Raw genomic sequence first — 16,469 nt, forward strand, 5'->3', positions numbered from 1 at the left:
TTTTTCTTTCAGATGAAAAATTTCGGGAAGGGCTTGAGATAATGTGGGAAGATTTTGTAACATTTCTTTCTTTTCGATTTTGGTCTTGGGCCTGACTTTGCTGAGGAATGGAGAGAAGACGATGAGAGAGAACCTGAAGAGGAGTTGAAACAAGCTTGGTCAAAAGGTACTTTGAGGGTTCTGAAGCAGCCATTGAAGAGGAACTAAAAGTTCCCTTCTCGTTGTTTATCTCCTTCTATTTGTCCACTGTGTCCAAATGATAGTGAAGAGTTGCATCGTCTATTTTTTACTGCTGTTTGTCCGGATCTTGTTGGTGACATATGTTCTCCACTTTTTGCATTCAGTGGGTTTTGGTGACTGCATTAAGGCCAATGTTATTCAGATTTTGGTTGGTCCTGGTCCTCATTTGAAGCCCGATTCTCATCTTTCACAGTCTGATGTGGTCTCATCTTTTACAGTTTAATGTGGTGAAATCTATCCTTGCAGTATTTTGGTTTGAACATAATTAACAGGTCTTTCAAGTCAAGTCTTCTCTATGGCCTGATTGTTTTGAAGTAGCTCGGATTAAAGCTTCTTCTTGATGTTCCAAGTCATTTTGTAAACTTTTCTTTTCAAAACTTGTATTTAAACTGAGTCACATGTATTTTTCCAACATATTCTTGGGTTTTGCTAAAGTTATGTTTGTATTCTTTTCATTTTTGTGTCATTGTATTTTGAGCAATAAACTCTTATTCATTTCTACAATAAAAAGCTTTGTTTTTTTTTCAAATAAAAACAAAAGTTTTGTTTCCTTCTCAAAGAAAAATGTTGTCAACCGAAGAAAGGTTGAGATGGTTTCTGTGTTGTAGGGGATATATATGTGTTGCTTTTGTGATTGCCTCTACTTTTGGCGTTGTTCTTGACCTTACAAAATATTTGGTTGATGACTCTTCTGCAGAAGCATTTGAAAGTCTTTTTTCAGTAATTGACAAGGATTTCAGTTGAAGTATTGCAATCAATAATGTCAGTAGTGACTCCCTTCAATTCCTCCCAAATCTCATTCCTTAAAATTGAGATTTACGGACAACAAAAGAAATAAATTGCATATCAGTCACCACAAGTTAAGATCTAATTGCGTTTCACTGGCCTAATAAGATTGCCGTGCAACGTGTAGTTCTTCTTGGAACTTGATTGTGTTTACTTTATATTTTCTTTTGGTTTCTTATTTCTTTTGTAATGTTTGTGTCTTAATTTTTTATTTCGTATCTCAAGCATTGGTCTCTTCTCATTTTTTTTAAAGAAAAGTGTGGTATCCTTTTCAAAAATAAAATGTTGATGGAAAAGATCAACACAGAAAATCTCATCCAGCGCCCTCTAGGAGATAGTACAGGACCCTCAGATCCAAATAAACTGTGAAAGGATTTTTCAATGCTGAAGGTTGAATAGTAGAAACAGAAATTAAATGCATAAAGAATGAACAATTTCCATAAGGAAGAAGAAAAACTAATTTCTATCACAATAAAACAATCCTCACGGTTAAATATGCCTCCTCCTTGAACTCCTGGCAGACTTCTATCAAAAGCGAATCCAACTTTTGCAGGGTTCTTCCAAGCCAAATCTACAATATTTATTAAAAGAGATGTATAAATCATCATAAATCAGTTAATATACTCTTTAGGAAATTTCCATGGGAGAAAATATATCAATTTTTGCAACTCTAAGGCTCAATATCACTGAGAATACTCACCTCAACACCACGACTCATCTCTTGAATTACTGAAAGCTCTGAAAAACTATCTAATAGCTGCAAATACTCAGATAAGACCTGAAAAGCCTGTATACCAGGCATGTTCGGCAGCACAGCTAGAAAAGTTAATAAGCAGACATCATTACTCCTGTTGAAATGTTCAATAGTTGGCTACTCACAGTTCAGTTAAAGAAAAGGCTAATAAGAAACAAATCATGAAACCCACCTTATAATAATTTCCCTCTTCAACAAGGACCTCAAGCATTGATTGCATGTCCACAGCATGACGAAGCTCACTCAAAACTGGAAGCATATCCTATTTGCATTACTTTGTCAATGAAAAGTTTATTACTTGAGAAGAAACGAAAGGAAAATTAAATAAATAAATAAAGCTGGAAGTATATAATGTTTAGTATTTAGCAATTAGCAGACCGGTGGGTATTTTCTCATCCTTCATTTTAATTAGTTGTTATTTCTTGTTTTACATTGCTTTTTTTTCATTTTTTGAGAAACTTGTTTTACATTCTATGGATGTAAAGTTTGCACTTACTTTTTTTAGTAACAGTGAAATGTATTAAGGGTTGACAACTTAGGGGACGGGGTAGAAGCTTCCTTAATGGAATGGAAGCAGAAGATCATTAGAAGGTTCCTCCAAAATTTGAATTGTGCCTTTAATGAGAAATTTTGTTTGAAGTCAGCTGGAATTCAAACAATCACAAATCCATTCAGTTTTTGAAGCATTTGGAAACCATCAGGCTCAACGGTGGTAAATTATGACTGAATGTTTCTCATAAAAAAATTAAGAAAAGCATTAGATTCCAGATAGTGCTGATCTTTCCACTGCTCCTTTTTAAACAAGAAAAGCTTACCACCGTTCTTCCTAGTACCCTTTGACCACATATTCTGCTTATCCTGTCTTCCAACTACCCAATGACAGTTTTTGTGTGTGCGTAGTAATTTGGCTAGAAAACAAAAATCTCGCTCTCCTACCCAAATGGGATGAAAGTTTTTCAATTAAGAAAACTCCCTTCCAGTGCAGTAAAGAGCATACATGGAGAAAGCCAATTCAGTTGGCACACCAAAGGAAGCGTTTCTTGCAGCCTTAGTGGGCCGTGGATTAGCATTTTAAGGAGCTGGAAACAAGTGCATTCGCTGGCCATGTTTAAACTTGACAGTGGCACAAGAATAGCTTTTTGGCATTATTCTTGGGCTAGTTTGATTCCACTCAAAAGACTCTTTCCCAAGGCTATTTAAACTCTCATCATATTCGAATGGGGTAGTTCATGATTTCTGGGATTCGTTTACAGCATCTTGGTCTTTAAATCTCAAGAGGAAGAAATTGATGATTTCCAAGCTCTCAACAGAACCATTTCACAAAAGCGAATCATGGCAAGCCCGGATAAAAGAGATTGGAATTTAGATTCTAACGGAAAAGTCACGGTTAAATCGTTGGTTAAACATTTATCCTTAGATTTAAAGACCGGAAGCATTTATATTCAGCTATTTGAAAGACCAAAAGTCCAAGAAGAGTTGATATCACAATTTGGATAATGCTGAATCGGCTCTTGTATTGCACTTCGGTCATGCAGTCAAAACTTCACTCTCACATTTTATCTCCAAATGCCTGCTCTATGTGTTTGCAGCACTCTGAAGATTTACAGCACCTGTTTTTTAAGTGTCCCTTTGCAGAGAAATATTGGCTTGATCAATTCTGAACCTTCAACATCAATCAGATCTTTTATTCTGACTTTAAGAAGAATGTTTTGTAGCTCCTAATCGGCCCCAATCTAAATGAGAAACCAAGATTGCTAGGATAAATGCAATAAAGGCCCTACTTTCAGAAATTTGGTTTGAGCGAAATCAAAGAATATTCCAAAACAAAGCTTTCATATGACTCGTTTGGAGATTGCTAGAATCAATGCCCCCTCATGGTCCTCCTTAGCTAAAGCGTTTGAAGCATATTCCATCCAAGACATTAGCCTTAATTGGCAGGCATTCTTATATGATTAGATATTTTTAGTTTGTAATTCTTATTCTGTTTCAGGTGTTTTTGTTGTATTTTCAGACTCCAAGGTAAAGATGTTTTGTTTTGTTATTTGCTTCTAGATGTATTGATTGCTGTAAACCAATTCCTACTACATCATGTATTGCTCGAGTTGTATTCGCTTTTGTTTGGTTTTTACTTTTCGATCTAAGTCCAGATGTGATGAGAGTGCTAAGAGAGTGTCAACCTAGTTAAGATGTCTAGATACACTTAATGATCCCAAAGGCTTAGATCCTGTCTCTTCATTGTACTCAACACTACTTATCTATTCATTTTCTTAATGAAGAGGATTGTTTCCTTTTTCAAAAAAAAAATGGATTTTAACCAAGCTTCAGCCTTGGTGTTGTGATCAAGTTACCCCTTCATATGGAGCTAATACTATATTAAATTACTGTCATTTTGAAATTGAGAAGATGCACCATATTTTGGTATTTCTAGGATCCATGAAAATTGGAAATTAACTTTATTTTTTAAAGGGATACAGAACTTTTGATTAAGTAGTAATTAAAAGAATATCCATATAAATTTAATAGGTTGTTGTAACAAATAAGGAACGATTAACATATATGCTCCAACTCCAGCTTGAAGAGAAATGTTATAGCATGTAGATTTCACAACTTTAATTATCTAAGAATCTCAGTTATAGGAACCCATTAGGGGCATTCTCCTTCTTGTAATTTTACGTTAAATAAGTATTGGGGTCTCATCTATCTATTTATATGTGACTCTAGTGACTAAAATATCATTTAGTGTTTACCCTCAAAGCTCTCTCACCTACAGTAGGACAACAAATCTAATTGCTGAAAATAAAAGCGATTAACATCTCTGCATTCTCATCCATAAACGAAGAAAAAACAAAGGCTGGATTTCATGATAAAGAGAATTTTCTTGTAGCATAATAAGTGTACCAGAAGTGCTTGTTTCTTCTTGGAGTTAGAGTTTACAATAAGATCTCTGGACACTTCAAGCATTGACGAATTTAGGTGTCTCTTCCCATTCTGCAAACATCAGAATTAATGTTATGCCAGAACAACCTAGCAGAAAACTTTTATAGTGCAGAATAATAAAATGTGACTGAGTAGACTGTGGCTGTGTTCTGTTTGTTGGACGAATATAACACAAAAAATAAGACTTTGACTTACCCTGCAGATGACATTCGCAATTTTCAAATCTTTCTCCAACTCCCTGACCAAATGCATCCCCTTCACTGGTTTAAAGCAAAAAACCAACGTCACATTCAACTAGCATTCAATTCCATAATTAAACTTTTGCTATCTAGAAAGCACTTAAGATATATTAGGCAAACAAGCTTCAAGCATTAAACAGCAATTTTTTTTAAAGAAACAGAATTTTTCATTGATGTAATGAAAATAAAAGATCGATTACAACAAGACAACAAGAACCAAAACAATGACTCCAATACTCGGATACAAAAGCGACCACCCCAAAGCTGAACACACTAAAAAGATTAACAAACAGGACAAGCAGACCACGACCAATAAAATCAACCATAGGATGATATCAATCCAAAAACAAAACAAAACAAAGACAAACTTTCAACTACATAAGCTGCAAAAGGAAAAAAGGTTGATTTTCAAACAAAACCAGAGGGATCATGTGTAAATATTCAAGGCAGCAAATGTCTTGCAAAATCCTTAAAAACATCAAACCGAAATTACAGGAACTGGAAACGCCAAAGATCCACTTATGCGCACTAGATTAGAGCAATCTTAATGGAGTTCAACCAAAATCACAGCAAAGTCCTCTATGATAAACCACAGCATTTTAACTTTTTCCTTTTCTTGGGGTAGGTGAAACATAATACTTCGGTTGAGTGAAATAACCCATTTTCTTTCTGAATCAATCAAAGACAAGACCACAAGCTTCAACAATGGGAACAGTAACAAATAGTGGGCTGTGGTCATGTTAAAAGTCCAGAGGTAGTTGAGATTTACTTTGCCCTAATTTTTATTGTTTTAATTAGGCTCACGTTGCCTATCAAATTTTCCCCTTTGTACCTTAATTAGCATAAGAAAATAATAAGAAATATCAGCGTCGTGGTTTTTCTCCTTGTATTAGGGTTTTCACGTAAATTTGTTTTTGTTCTACATCTCTACTTTCAATATGGTATCAGAGCGGAATATGGAAGAAACCTTAGACAACCAAACACTTGATGGAACCCTAGCAGAAGGGATAGTCGTCGACGTCAGTGCAGCCATCACTGCCGCAATTGATGCCCAGATCAACGCCACCATGGATGAGTGGTTCCGACGTCTTTAGAACCCACTGGCCAGCCTTCTTGCCCAGAATCAACCATCCAGCAACTAGCAGCCTTTAGCCGCACAGGTCTCTCACATGTCGTTGGTATGGATTCCCTCATACGCGCCGTCTGGCCCACACGCACCGTCACCTGTGCCTACACCTTCATCGTATGCACTGTCGCATGTGCCACCGTTAGGACTTGCCCAGACGGGCTGACCTTGAACATCTTATGTTGCTGGGGTGATTGCGCCACCTTCTGCTGGGTTAGCCGCAAACCCTAATGGCTGCCTCAAGGTTGGAAATCCAACCCACTCGGCCTTTAAGGTAGATAAGTCCTCAACGCAATCAAGGGCCCATGAGCAAGGTCCATCTTCCGAGATTGCTAAACATCAGCTAAACAAGCTACGACAGAAAATTGCAACGATTGAGGCAACGCTAGGGGATCCGTCCAACAACAATTTGACCTCACCAGTGTATTCTGAAAATCCGGTAACCTCGCTTCCTACTTTGTCCTCTTCTTATGTGTCTAATCCAATGGCATAATCTACCAGATATTTTCCAAGAGAGAAATTGAATTGTCAAAACTATTCTTTGTGGTTCCAATTTATTAAAATGATCCTTGAAAAGTGCCACAAGTTTGGCTTCTTGACAGGGGAGATACCTCATCCTACACTAGGAGACCCTCAAGTATGATACTAGAAAGGGAAGGACTCTCTTATTAGGTTCACATTGATCAACTGTATGAAACCATAGATTGGCAAGCCCTTACTGTATGCTGCAACAGCTAAGAACATTTGGGATACGGCTCAGCAATTGTATTCCAAGTATCACAATGCCTCTCGTTTATACATTCTGCAAACAGGGGACAATGAATGTGACATCCTACTTTAACAGACTTTCCCTTATCTAGCAGGAAATGGCCTATTCAAAGAAATTGCCTAGAATTGTCTCAGCAATGGCATACAGTACTCTAAAATCGAGGAGGTTGACAGGATATAAGTTTTTCTTGCATGTTTCAACTTTAAGTTCGATATTGTTCGCAGACATATACTGGGCCAGAGACTTCTACCCTCCCTAATGGAGGTTTGTTTTGAGGTTCACCTGAAGGAAAATCGTATTAGTGCTATGAGTAGTATGATAAGCTACACTATTGATTTCGTTGCCTTCAGTGCGAGGTCCCCTAGTCAAGACAATCAGAAGCATGGTGGAAAACCAATCATTGTCTGTGAACATTGTAAGAAATAGTGGCATATCAAGGAGCAGTGATGGAAACTACATGGTCGTCCCCCAGGAGGTAAGAAATGCCCTTCCAACGACAAATATAACACAGGGCGAGCTTATGTGAGTGAGTCTGCTAGCCTTTCTCCGCTACCTGAGGATCCCAATCCGACTACACTAGAAGTTATTTCCTAATCAAACCTCAGTCCTTTAGTCTTATTAGTGTTGATGAGAAGAGTCCCTCAATTCTAGATTCTAGCGCCACTGATCGTTTGATAGGATCCTCAGAACATTTTGTGTCCTATATTCCATGTGTTGGTAATGAGAAGATACGGATAGCAAATGGTTCCTTGGCTCCCATTGTCAGGAAGGGGCTGATTTTTCCTTTTGAAGGATTGACTTTACTTAATGTGTTGCATATGCCCCGAATTTCCTATAACCTACTGCCTAGAAGCAAGCTTACTCATGAATTAAACTACAAAGCGATATTCTTACCTGATTTTGTTTCATTTCACCACATGAGCTCGAGAGGATGATTGGTACTACCAGACACAGTAGAGGACTTTACTACTTGATGATGACACCTCCTCTAGTAGTATTTCTAGGACTAGTCTTTTATCTTCATATTTTACTACTTCAGAAAAGTTTGTATGTCGTGGCATTTCTGTTTAGGCCACCCAACTTTCAATATATGAAATACTTATTTCCTCATTTTTTTTCTAAAGTTAATATTTTTACCCTGTCTTGTGATGTACGTATTTGGACAAAACAGCATCGAGTCTCCTTTCCCTGACAACCATATAAACCAACCCAACCTTTCACTCTTGTCCATAGTGATGTTTAGAAACCATCTAAGGTCACTACCTCCTCTGGCAAACAGTGGTTTGTTAGAAACCACACCCTGCCTTACTTGGGTTTTCCTTATCTTCAACAAATCCAAAGTCACCTCCACATTCTGAAATTTCTATCATACCGTAAAAACGCAATTCAATGCAAAGATTGCAATCCTATGCAGTGATAATGGTTGTGAGTTTCAAAACCACACCCTTAACGAGTTTTTGTCCTCTAAGGGAATTGTCCACCAGAGTTCCTATGCTTACACCCCTCAACAAAATGGGGTTGCTGAGAGAAAGAACACTCACCTCTCGGAAGTTGCCCGTTCACTTATGTTGTTTACTTCCCTTCCTTCCTATCCATGTGGCGATGTTGTTCTCACTGCAACTCATCTCATCAACCAAATGTCTTCCCATGTCCTACACCTCCAAACCCCCTTAGAATGTCTCAAAGAATTTTATCCCTCCATCAGTCTCATTTGTTATGTCCCTCTTCAAGTGTTTGAGTTCTCAACCTATGTTCATAACCATGGTCCTAACCAAACTAAATTCACTTCTCAGGCTCAAGCTTGTGTGTTAGCTAGATACTTTATGCACTAACAAGGCTATAAATGCTTTCACCCATCCTCACGTAAATACTTTGTCTCCATGGATGTCACCTTTCTTGAGGATTGTCCCTCCTTTCCCATTAGCCTACTTCAAGGGGAGAGCATGAGTGAAAAGTCTAACTATGTGGTTCCCTTAGAGGCTATCTATCCTACTTTGATTACCTTACCTGACCCAAATTCTCAAACGACAGTCCTACCTACAAACCAAGTTCCCTGGATAACCTACTATAGGAGGAATCTCATAAAAGAAGTTTGGTCTCCTGTTGTTCAACCGGCTCCGATCCAGGATTCTGCAACTTTACGAGATCAAGGTATGATTAATTCCATTGACTCACATATTAATAATAGAATGAGTGAGAATGACAGGTTTGAGACGAATTACAATAATGCACATACCTACAGTAAGGTGGGTGAGAATGACAGGTTTGAGACGAATTACAATAATGCACATACCTACAGTAAGGTGGGTGAGAATGACGTGTCTGAAAATAACGGGTCTAAAATAGTTTCCTCTAAAGATATGGATGAGAAGGGCAGTGTTGATGAGATCATTACAAATAGAGAGGATAGGATTGATGAGAATGAGGTCGTTGCATAACCTACTGAAAACGAAACCAAGCATAAGCATCCAGGAAACATCAGTAAGTATGATCCTTCTTTGGATCTTCCTATTGCGTGGAGGAAAAGTACCAAATCTTGTACAAAGCACTTCATTTCTAACTATGACTGAATCTTAATGTACTGGCTAATGGGTGGATTGCAGCCACTCTTGCCCATCTTCTGTCCATTATTCCGCTCCAAAATTTTCCTGAAACTTGACTTGGCCACTCGTACCTTTAGGAGCTTATACCATTAAATCCCTAGGGTACTATTGATCCTCTTTCAAAAGACCTTTATAATAAGATTTGGAAAGATAAGTATCATTTTTTTGGAAGCTTAACCTTGAGGCTATCAATACAATTGATCGGTTACAAAGGTGAATGTCTTATATTTTTATTTTTTTGAAACAGAGACAAGCTTCTTTATTAATAATAAACTCAACAGTGAGAAAATTGAGAAGCCTAGAAATGGGAGAGAAAGATGATCAGTAGGTGCACCAAGACATCTCAACTAGGTTGACACCCCCTTAGCACCCTCGTCATATCCAAAATAAAAGAACGATACTAAGGTGAATGCCTTGTATGGCAGTGGCTTTACTTCTTTGGTGCATTATGTGTAAATCTGATGTGGTAATTTCATGTCATCTTTTCATCCATTGTTTTTTTTTTGCTTATCGTTTTTCGGCTACTATGTTGGAGGTTTTGGTTGGTCATTGCCTTTTCCCAACAACTCCTTCGAGTTTTGGTCGGTAATCCTTTTTGTGGCAAAAAATAGGTCCTTTAGCTTGCTTTCAATTTCAGTCACGCTTTTTTCTAGACCCATTGGTATGCTAGAAATGATATACTCTGTAGAGAGGTTTCCTATACTTTACTACTTTTTCTAGTGAAAGAAATAAGCACCATTTTACTCTTTATGGCTCTTCTTTTTCTGATCTCCGATTGGAGACCATTTGTGTAATTTACCTATTGGGTGTTTGGAACTCCTTTATTTCAGTTATCAATGAAATAGTTTCTCTTTAAAAAGAATAATGGCAAAATAAAAGTGATCCAAAGAAGACATAAATATTGAATAGAACAATCTATCAATGAAATATTTCTCTTCCCTCTTACGATAAATTTTTGGCTTCAGTGCATAGTTTATCTCACGTTTTTTATCAAGAAAGTTCCCTAGAACTGCACCTCACAAACATGCAAGAACAAAAGTAAACAAATAAAGCAAAATAAAGTGCAGATGCAAAAATGAATATGCTTAAACATTAAATTGTTCAATGTACTCTACTTCAAATAGAGAAGCCTAAATTAAAGAATGATGTGAGAGAAGCAACTTAAATAAGAAAAGGGAACCATCAACCTTCCAACCAGCCCATATAAAAAATAAGAACAAAACTTCATCCCTTGGTGTAGGGAAGTAGGTAGCAAAAGGAAAAAGAAAGTCGTACCCATCACTTCATGATGCTCCATTACATGGCGAGATAAACGTTCAGCCACTTTATCAAGTTGAGCTAATCTCTTAGTAGCCTTCAAAGAAATTTTTCAAAAATTTATTCATGGGGAGAAAGATGAAAGTTGAAGTTGGATCATGAAACTGAATGCAAGGATCACTACTACAATCAAACCATGGGTATATGTATAAATTACTAGAATAGTTAAAAAAGAATTAAAGCAGGAGATGACTATTGTTAAATATGTTTAGTTAGACAGAGAAATGAAAAAGTACCCTAAACTCAAAATGACAAAGTGTAAATAATGAAAGGATCCACAAGCAACTTTAAAGATGTGGGATGAAATAAAATCTCAACTGAGCTTCTCGACCATCTGGGATGAAATAAAATTGTGAGTAGCTCCAAAATCTATTAAAATGATCACTTCTTCACCACTGATCTTCCCTGTTGATTCAATAGTCCCTGGTTTATGTGCTCCAATATTCCCTTTATTATATTTATTATCTGTTGTGTTATTTGTGGAAGATTCTTTCATTTTATGTTTTAGATCTTTCTCTTACTGAAGTTAGACCTTTGTAACCATTGTCGATATGTCATAGAATTATTTTCTTCTATTCCCATTTTATTATGTATATAGAAAATATATATATACAAATTTGAAGTAGCATGTTATATTATAATCCTTCATAAAATTAACCTGTGATGGTACTTCCATAACTTAATTAGTAATTTCCCGAATAGCAAGTGAAGTATTGCAGGTGCAATTAGAAAAACTGATATATGGCTTCTAATAAATGAGGCAGATATCGTGTATACTTGTAGGGTTACATTGAGTATAAAAGGCTACCTGTTTCTCCAAATATTCGAGATCATTTTCTTCTGATGGAACATGCTCTAATACATGCCTAACCGGGTCAAATTCCTGCAGAAAAAATTAAGAATTAATTCAGCACTCTTTGCCACCAGTAAAATAAAGGCAGGCACAATTGAACGAAACCACTAAGGTACAGAAGTTATATTTTGAACAATTGAATCCCTTTTCTTCAATACACCTTACTTTTGAGAACTTAGAAATAGTATGCCCTTGTATCCTTTCTTTTTTTATGTTGTATTTAAAAATATGAACAAGTCTTTGATAGACCTCCCATAATATATCAATATATTAGAAGAAAGAAAGTTAGTAGTAATATTAGTTAGTAGTTAAAATGCTAGCTAAAGTAGTTAAACTGTTAAACTGAAAAACAGTTTAACAGGAAGTTAGATTCTGTTAGATTGTTAAACTGAAAACAGTTTAACAAGAAGTTGAAAGTTAGTTAAAACCGTTGATGCTACGGTAATAAAAGGGAAGGAGCTAAGAAAGAAAGGATCATGAGAATTTGTAGCAGAACAGAGAGAATAGGCTTCTGACATCTTTGAGAGATAAGGTTCAGGAGAGTCATTCATGTGTAAGGTGATGATTAGATACTATCAATAAAGATTACTCTTAATACATACGGTCTCCATCAGTCTTATTAGACATTTTTTTAAGCGATTGAAAGCTCATGAACTGAACTTATAACATAATCTAAATACATGAGGTGAATTTCTTAAAACACCAATGGACTCAAAAGCTTACGCTTATGGTAGAAGGTAGATTGAATATTAAATCATCTAAATTTTCCCTCACTTGTCGGCTTTGACATATGTAGAAGATCCAACAAGTGAAAAATAATATTAATTCGAGAGGAAATAACATTGAAGGGGATTGAACATAGAACCTCCTTGGACCCAGACCCAAAAGTTTAATCTTATGGATGAAAGTAAATTTAATATCATATCATCTAGCAGAGGTTTTATAATTTTAAAAATGTAATACAGTATTTACAAGGGCCGTGCCTGTAAATGATCCCAAGTAAATGATAGTAACAATAGCAAGTAGCACCTCTTCATAGAAAACTTCCTCTAGTTCCTCTACTTCGTGGCCATGATTTCTACTGCCATATATTGAGCTCAGTTCTTCCGAGCTAGATGAGAGACTAAATCTCTGGTGCGGAGGCAATCCCGCAAGCGCACGGGCGACAGCTGCTGCAGCCACAGCACGTGCCGGAACCTGCTCAATAAGGTAGAAAACAAATTATTGAGCTCCCAGCCGTTCATTTTTCCAGATAAACAAAATTGCAAATTGATGTTAAATTTTCTTTCAACGAGAATCGAACTTATCAGTAATGGACCAAAAAGAAGAAAAATGTTCAAGGATACAGACTGTAAGGAAATGAAAAATAGAAAGAAAAAAAAAATTAAAACAACAGAAGTAAATCATCAAAGTTTCCAGAGTCTAATAATAACAATACAGAGGGACCAACTACAGGAGTGCGACAAAATTTACAGAATAGATTGAAAAAACTAGGAGCCATCTTAACAAAAGCTGCCTTCTTGAGGATTGCAGCAACAAACCAAAATAACTCAAAAGCGAACACCTCAATGCTTAGAAAAGACTGCAATTTCAAAGCAGAAATGATTGAAGCCACCTGAAGCAATAGACTTGATCACAAAAAACATTTGGAGACAATTTAAAACACAAAAGACCAAATCAAGCAGGGGAGAAAATCAAGTTTAACAAAACTGATTTGAAGTCTCTCAGACTTGAAGCATGGAGAGACTGCATTGACAATAATATATATAAAGGTAATTGTTTTAAATGGCAAAACTGCTGAAGATATTTAGAAATATAACAAAGTTTCACTGTCTATCAATGACAAAAACAATAGACATAATAGACTCCTATTAGTTCAAAAAAAAACTGAAAATAATTTTATTCACTTGTTTTCTTTGAGAGGGAAGAGTTTTCTTAAATAAAAGAAACCCTCAATACAAATATGGAAAATATGAAAAACAGTAAAAATAATACAATAAATACAGGTAATATATTTTAAAAAAAAAAAAGAAATAATCAACAAAAAACCCTACTTAGAGAATCCCTAAACTCATGGAGAACGGGCCAAGACTTTTATGCTGCCATTTGATTGACTTTACTTCATAAACGCAATGCTTTGAAAATTCTAATGTGGTAAGATTGAGTATAAAAGTCTAATGTGGTAGGGTTACATTGAGTATAAAAGGCTACCTGTTTCTCCATTTGATTGACTTTACTTCATAAACGCAATTTTTCTTTCTTTGTCTTTTTTTTTTAGGGATGGTCGGTAACACATTCTGGATGTCATTTGAGTTGTGCTCTATGTTTAGCAAACAAATGAGGGCTTACAACATCTGCTTTTTGAGCGTTCCTCCACTAGTTGCTGTTGGGAAAAGTTATTTGTTTCACTTAAACTGCATTGGATTTTCACCAGGACACTTAATGTGTTACAAGTCTTAGTCGGCCGTACTTTATCCACTAAAGCCCAATTACTATGGGCTAATGCAGTCAAGGCTCTCATCTCTTTTTTAAAAAAAGGAAATGAGCCTCTTCATTAATATAATAAAATGAGACTAATGCTCAAAGTAAAAGAGAATTATATAAAGAGCTTGAATCTCTAAGGGACAAAGGAAATCCAAATGCATGGACTAGCAAAACAAGGCCTAAGAACTTAACAAATTCCATACAAGGCAGAAACACAACCTTAATAGCAACTGAAAAAAATTCAATACAAATGAAATTCTAGGAAAGGAACAAAAGTGCTCCAAAGAACCATAACCATGAAAGAATTAATCTTTGAAGAGCTTGAAGAGGATGCATCTCAGAGAACAAAAATGAAAGAGCTATGTTATCATGAAGGTTCTCATCTCAAAAATATGGTTTGGACGAAACCAAAGGGTTTTCCATGATAAACCCTCAAATTGGTCCAACCATTTTGAAACAGTTCAACTTTTGGCCTCAACTTGATGTGCTCTCTCCAAAGCTTTTGAGGATTACTCCATCCAGAACTTTTGTTTAAATTGGAATGCTTTTATTTCTTCGAATTAACTATGTAATTTGTTTGAGTGATTTATGTTGAGAGATTTGTTGTGTATTCTCTCCATTAGGATCTGATGAGGGCGTTGGGGTGTGTCAACTTAGTTAAGATAGTCTAGCCTGTTGATCCCTATTTCTTTTGTTTCCTTAACATCGCAATTTTTTTTATGTTACAAAACAGACTAGTTTTCCTTGGAGAGGTTTTCGTTGTAGTTTCTGTAACTTCTATTCTTGAGTAAATAAATTAGGGATGCATTTTACAATCCCCTTTGGCCAGGGATTCGAGAGAGAGATGCCCCATCTCTCGCCCTCTCTTTCATAGCCAGCTCTTCTGGCTTCATGAAATTATCCGTCTCCAATCCCAAGTACACGTCTCAATTAAAGGGAACCTAATTCAATTTTAAAAGCCTTCATATTCTGGAACCCAATTCATCAAACCTCATACTTAAACTATTGATTATCTCTATAACCAAAGCAATGCCATTGATTAGTCAAGGTAGAATACTATAGCTAAAGGATGCTCAATTGAAATCAAAAGCACTCCTCAGAATCAGTAAGCATCAAATTAATCTAATCCAACTACACAACAGCTAGCAAAAATGATCCAAAACTACCTCCGGTCGATCAGAAGTGGTAGGAAGAAGTCCAAGCGATCTAGCTGACCTGACGGAGCTCAAAATCTTCTCCCCAACCTTGGACAAGTCCATTCCACCTCCTTGCAGCAATAAAAAGGGAACAAAGAAGAGAAACCTGGGAGTCTCGAATCCTTCGCTCAAATCACCATCGAACGCCAAAGGGTTTCCGAGAGCACTGCCAAATGGAAACAGGTTTGGCTGCATTTCACATCAGGTTAACAAGTTCAACCTGCCCTGTGCCGCACATTTGATGCGATGACACTCCCCTGAAATTCGATCTGTTGAATCTACGAAGATCAGGACTTGAATCAATCCGTTTCGACCCAAAAAAAATTCCAGAAGTGGGAAATGAGGAAGATGATGCGTCCGTTAGCTTTTGTTGTTTTATTTGCTGTTTCGTAGACTTTAGGAAACTCTGGAATCTTGACTGATTTCAGCTGCGACAGTCGGCGACCGACGGCCTTAGGCAACCATTCTTGTAATAATAATAATATCGAAGCTTAAAATACAATAAAAATGGTAACTCTAATAGTAATACTCATTTTGGTCCATACTTTTGCTAACACAGAGTAAGTTAACATTATCTCCAGTTCCACCATAATTGTAATTGTGTGACCCAAAATTGGGGTAAAATGAAATTTAGTCCACTTTTTGAAATATAAGTTTTTTTTACCTTTTGTTTACATCATCATCAATCAAAAATACCCAAACAGCCTTATTGTATGTTAGAAGAGCTAAGGATGGTAAATGTGAAAGGTAAGAAAGAGTAAGAGAAAATAGAAAGGAGTGGCTAGATCAAGATCCGAGTCCACGTACACAATTATCTGTCATAGTAATTTCACGTTGATATGTTCATAAACTTTAGTTTTAAAAGTGATCAAATTTCTTTTTTCTCATAAATTTTGGGTCATTCCTCCATATTTGAAGCATTATGATGAATGCATTAATAGAATTTGGGATGTAAAAAGAATTGTGAAGTGTTCTCTTGGACGGGCTGTGAATTTTTGTAAGTAATATGAAAATTGAAAAGATTTCTGGTCAGAGTTTAGTGTATCTTGAGATTAGCACTACATGGAACTATACATATTAGATTATGCTTGAGTTAGCTACAAAGTTTCAAAAAATATTTGATAGAATAGAGGACGAAGTACCCAATTTTGCAAATGAATGTCAA

At 36.3% G+C, this 16,469-nt stretch overlaps 1 protein-coding gene across 4 annotated transcripts in view; it reads right to left on the bottom strand.

Annotated features, from left to right (window-relative positions):
• LOC101206276 (syndetin) overlaps positions 1-15,803 on the bottom strand; it is a 42,051-nt gene extending 26,248 nt beyond the window's left edge. Inside the window, exons 1-10 of one of the 4 annotated variants that reach the window (XM_031882141.1) lie at positions 15,275-15,404; positions 13,836-14,007; positions 12,654-12,821; positions 11,580-11,654; positions 10,730-10,808; positions 4,913-4,977; positions 4,679-4,768; positions 1,953-2,042; positions 1,727-1,813; positions 1,514-1,597 (exon numbers count right to left, since the gene is read on the bottom strand). In XM_031882141.1, coding sequence (XP_031738001.1) covers positions 1,514-1,597; positions 1,727-1,813; positions 1,953-2,042; positions 4,679-4,768; positions 4,913-4,977; positions 10,730-10,808; positions 11,580-11,654; positions 12,654-12,821; positions 13,836-13,847 — 750 coding nt within the window. In that variant the 5' untranslated portion in view covers positions 13,848-14,007; positions 15,275-15,404. Of the gene's footprint in view, positions 1-1,513; positions 1,598-1,726; positions 1,814-1,952; positions 2,043-4,678; positions 4,769-4,912; positions 4,978-10,729; positions 10,809-11,579; positions 11,655-12,607; positions 12,822-13,835; positions 14,009-15,274 lie in introns of those variants that run through there. The other 3 variants (XM_011655924.2, XM_031882142.1, XM_011655927.2) reach the window with 3 other exon arrangements.
• Between the last annotated feature and the right edge of the window lie 666 nt (positions 15,804-16,469).

The sequence above is a fragment of the Cucumis sativus genome, chromosome 1 (genome assembly GCF_000004075.3).
Source record: "Cucumis sativus cultivar 9930 chromosome 1, Cucumber_9930_V3, whole genome shotgun sequence".
NCBI lineage: Eukaryota > Viridiplantae > Streptophyta > Magnoliopsida > Cucurbitales > Cucurbitaceae > Cucumis > Cucumis sativus.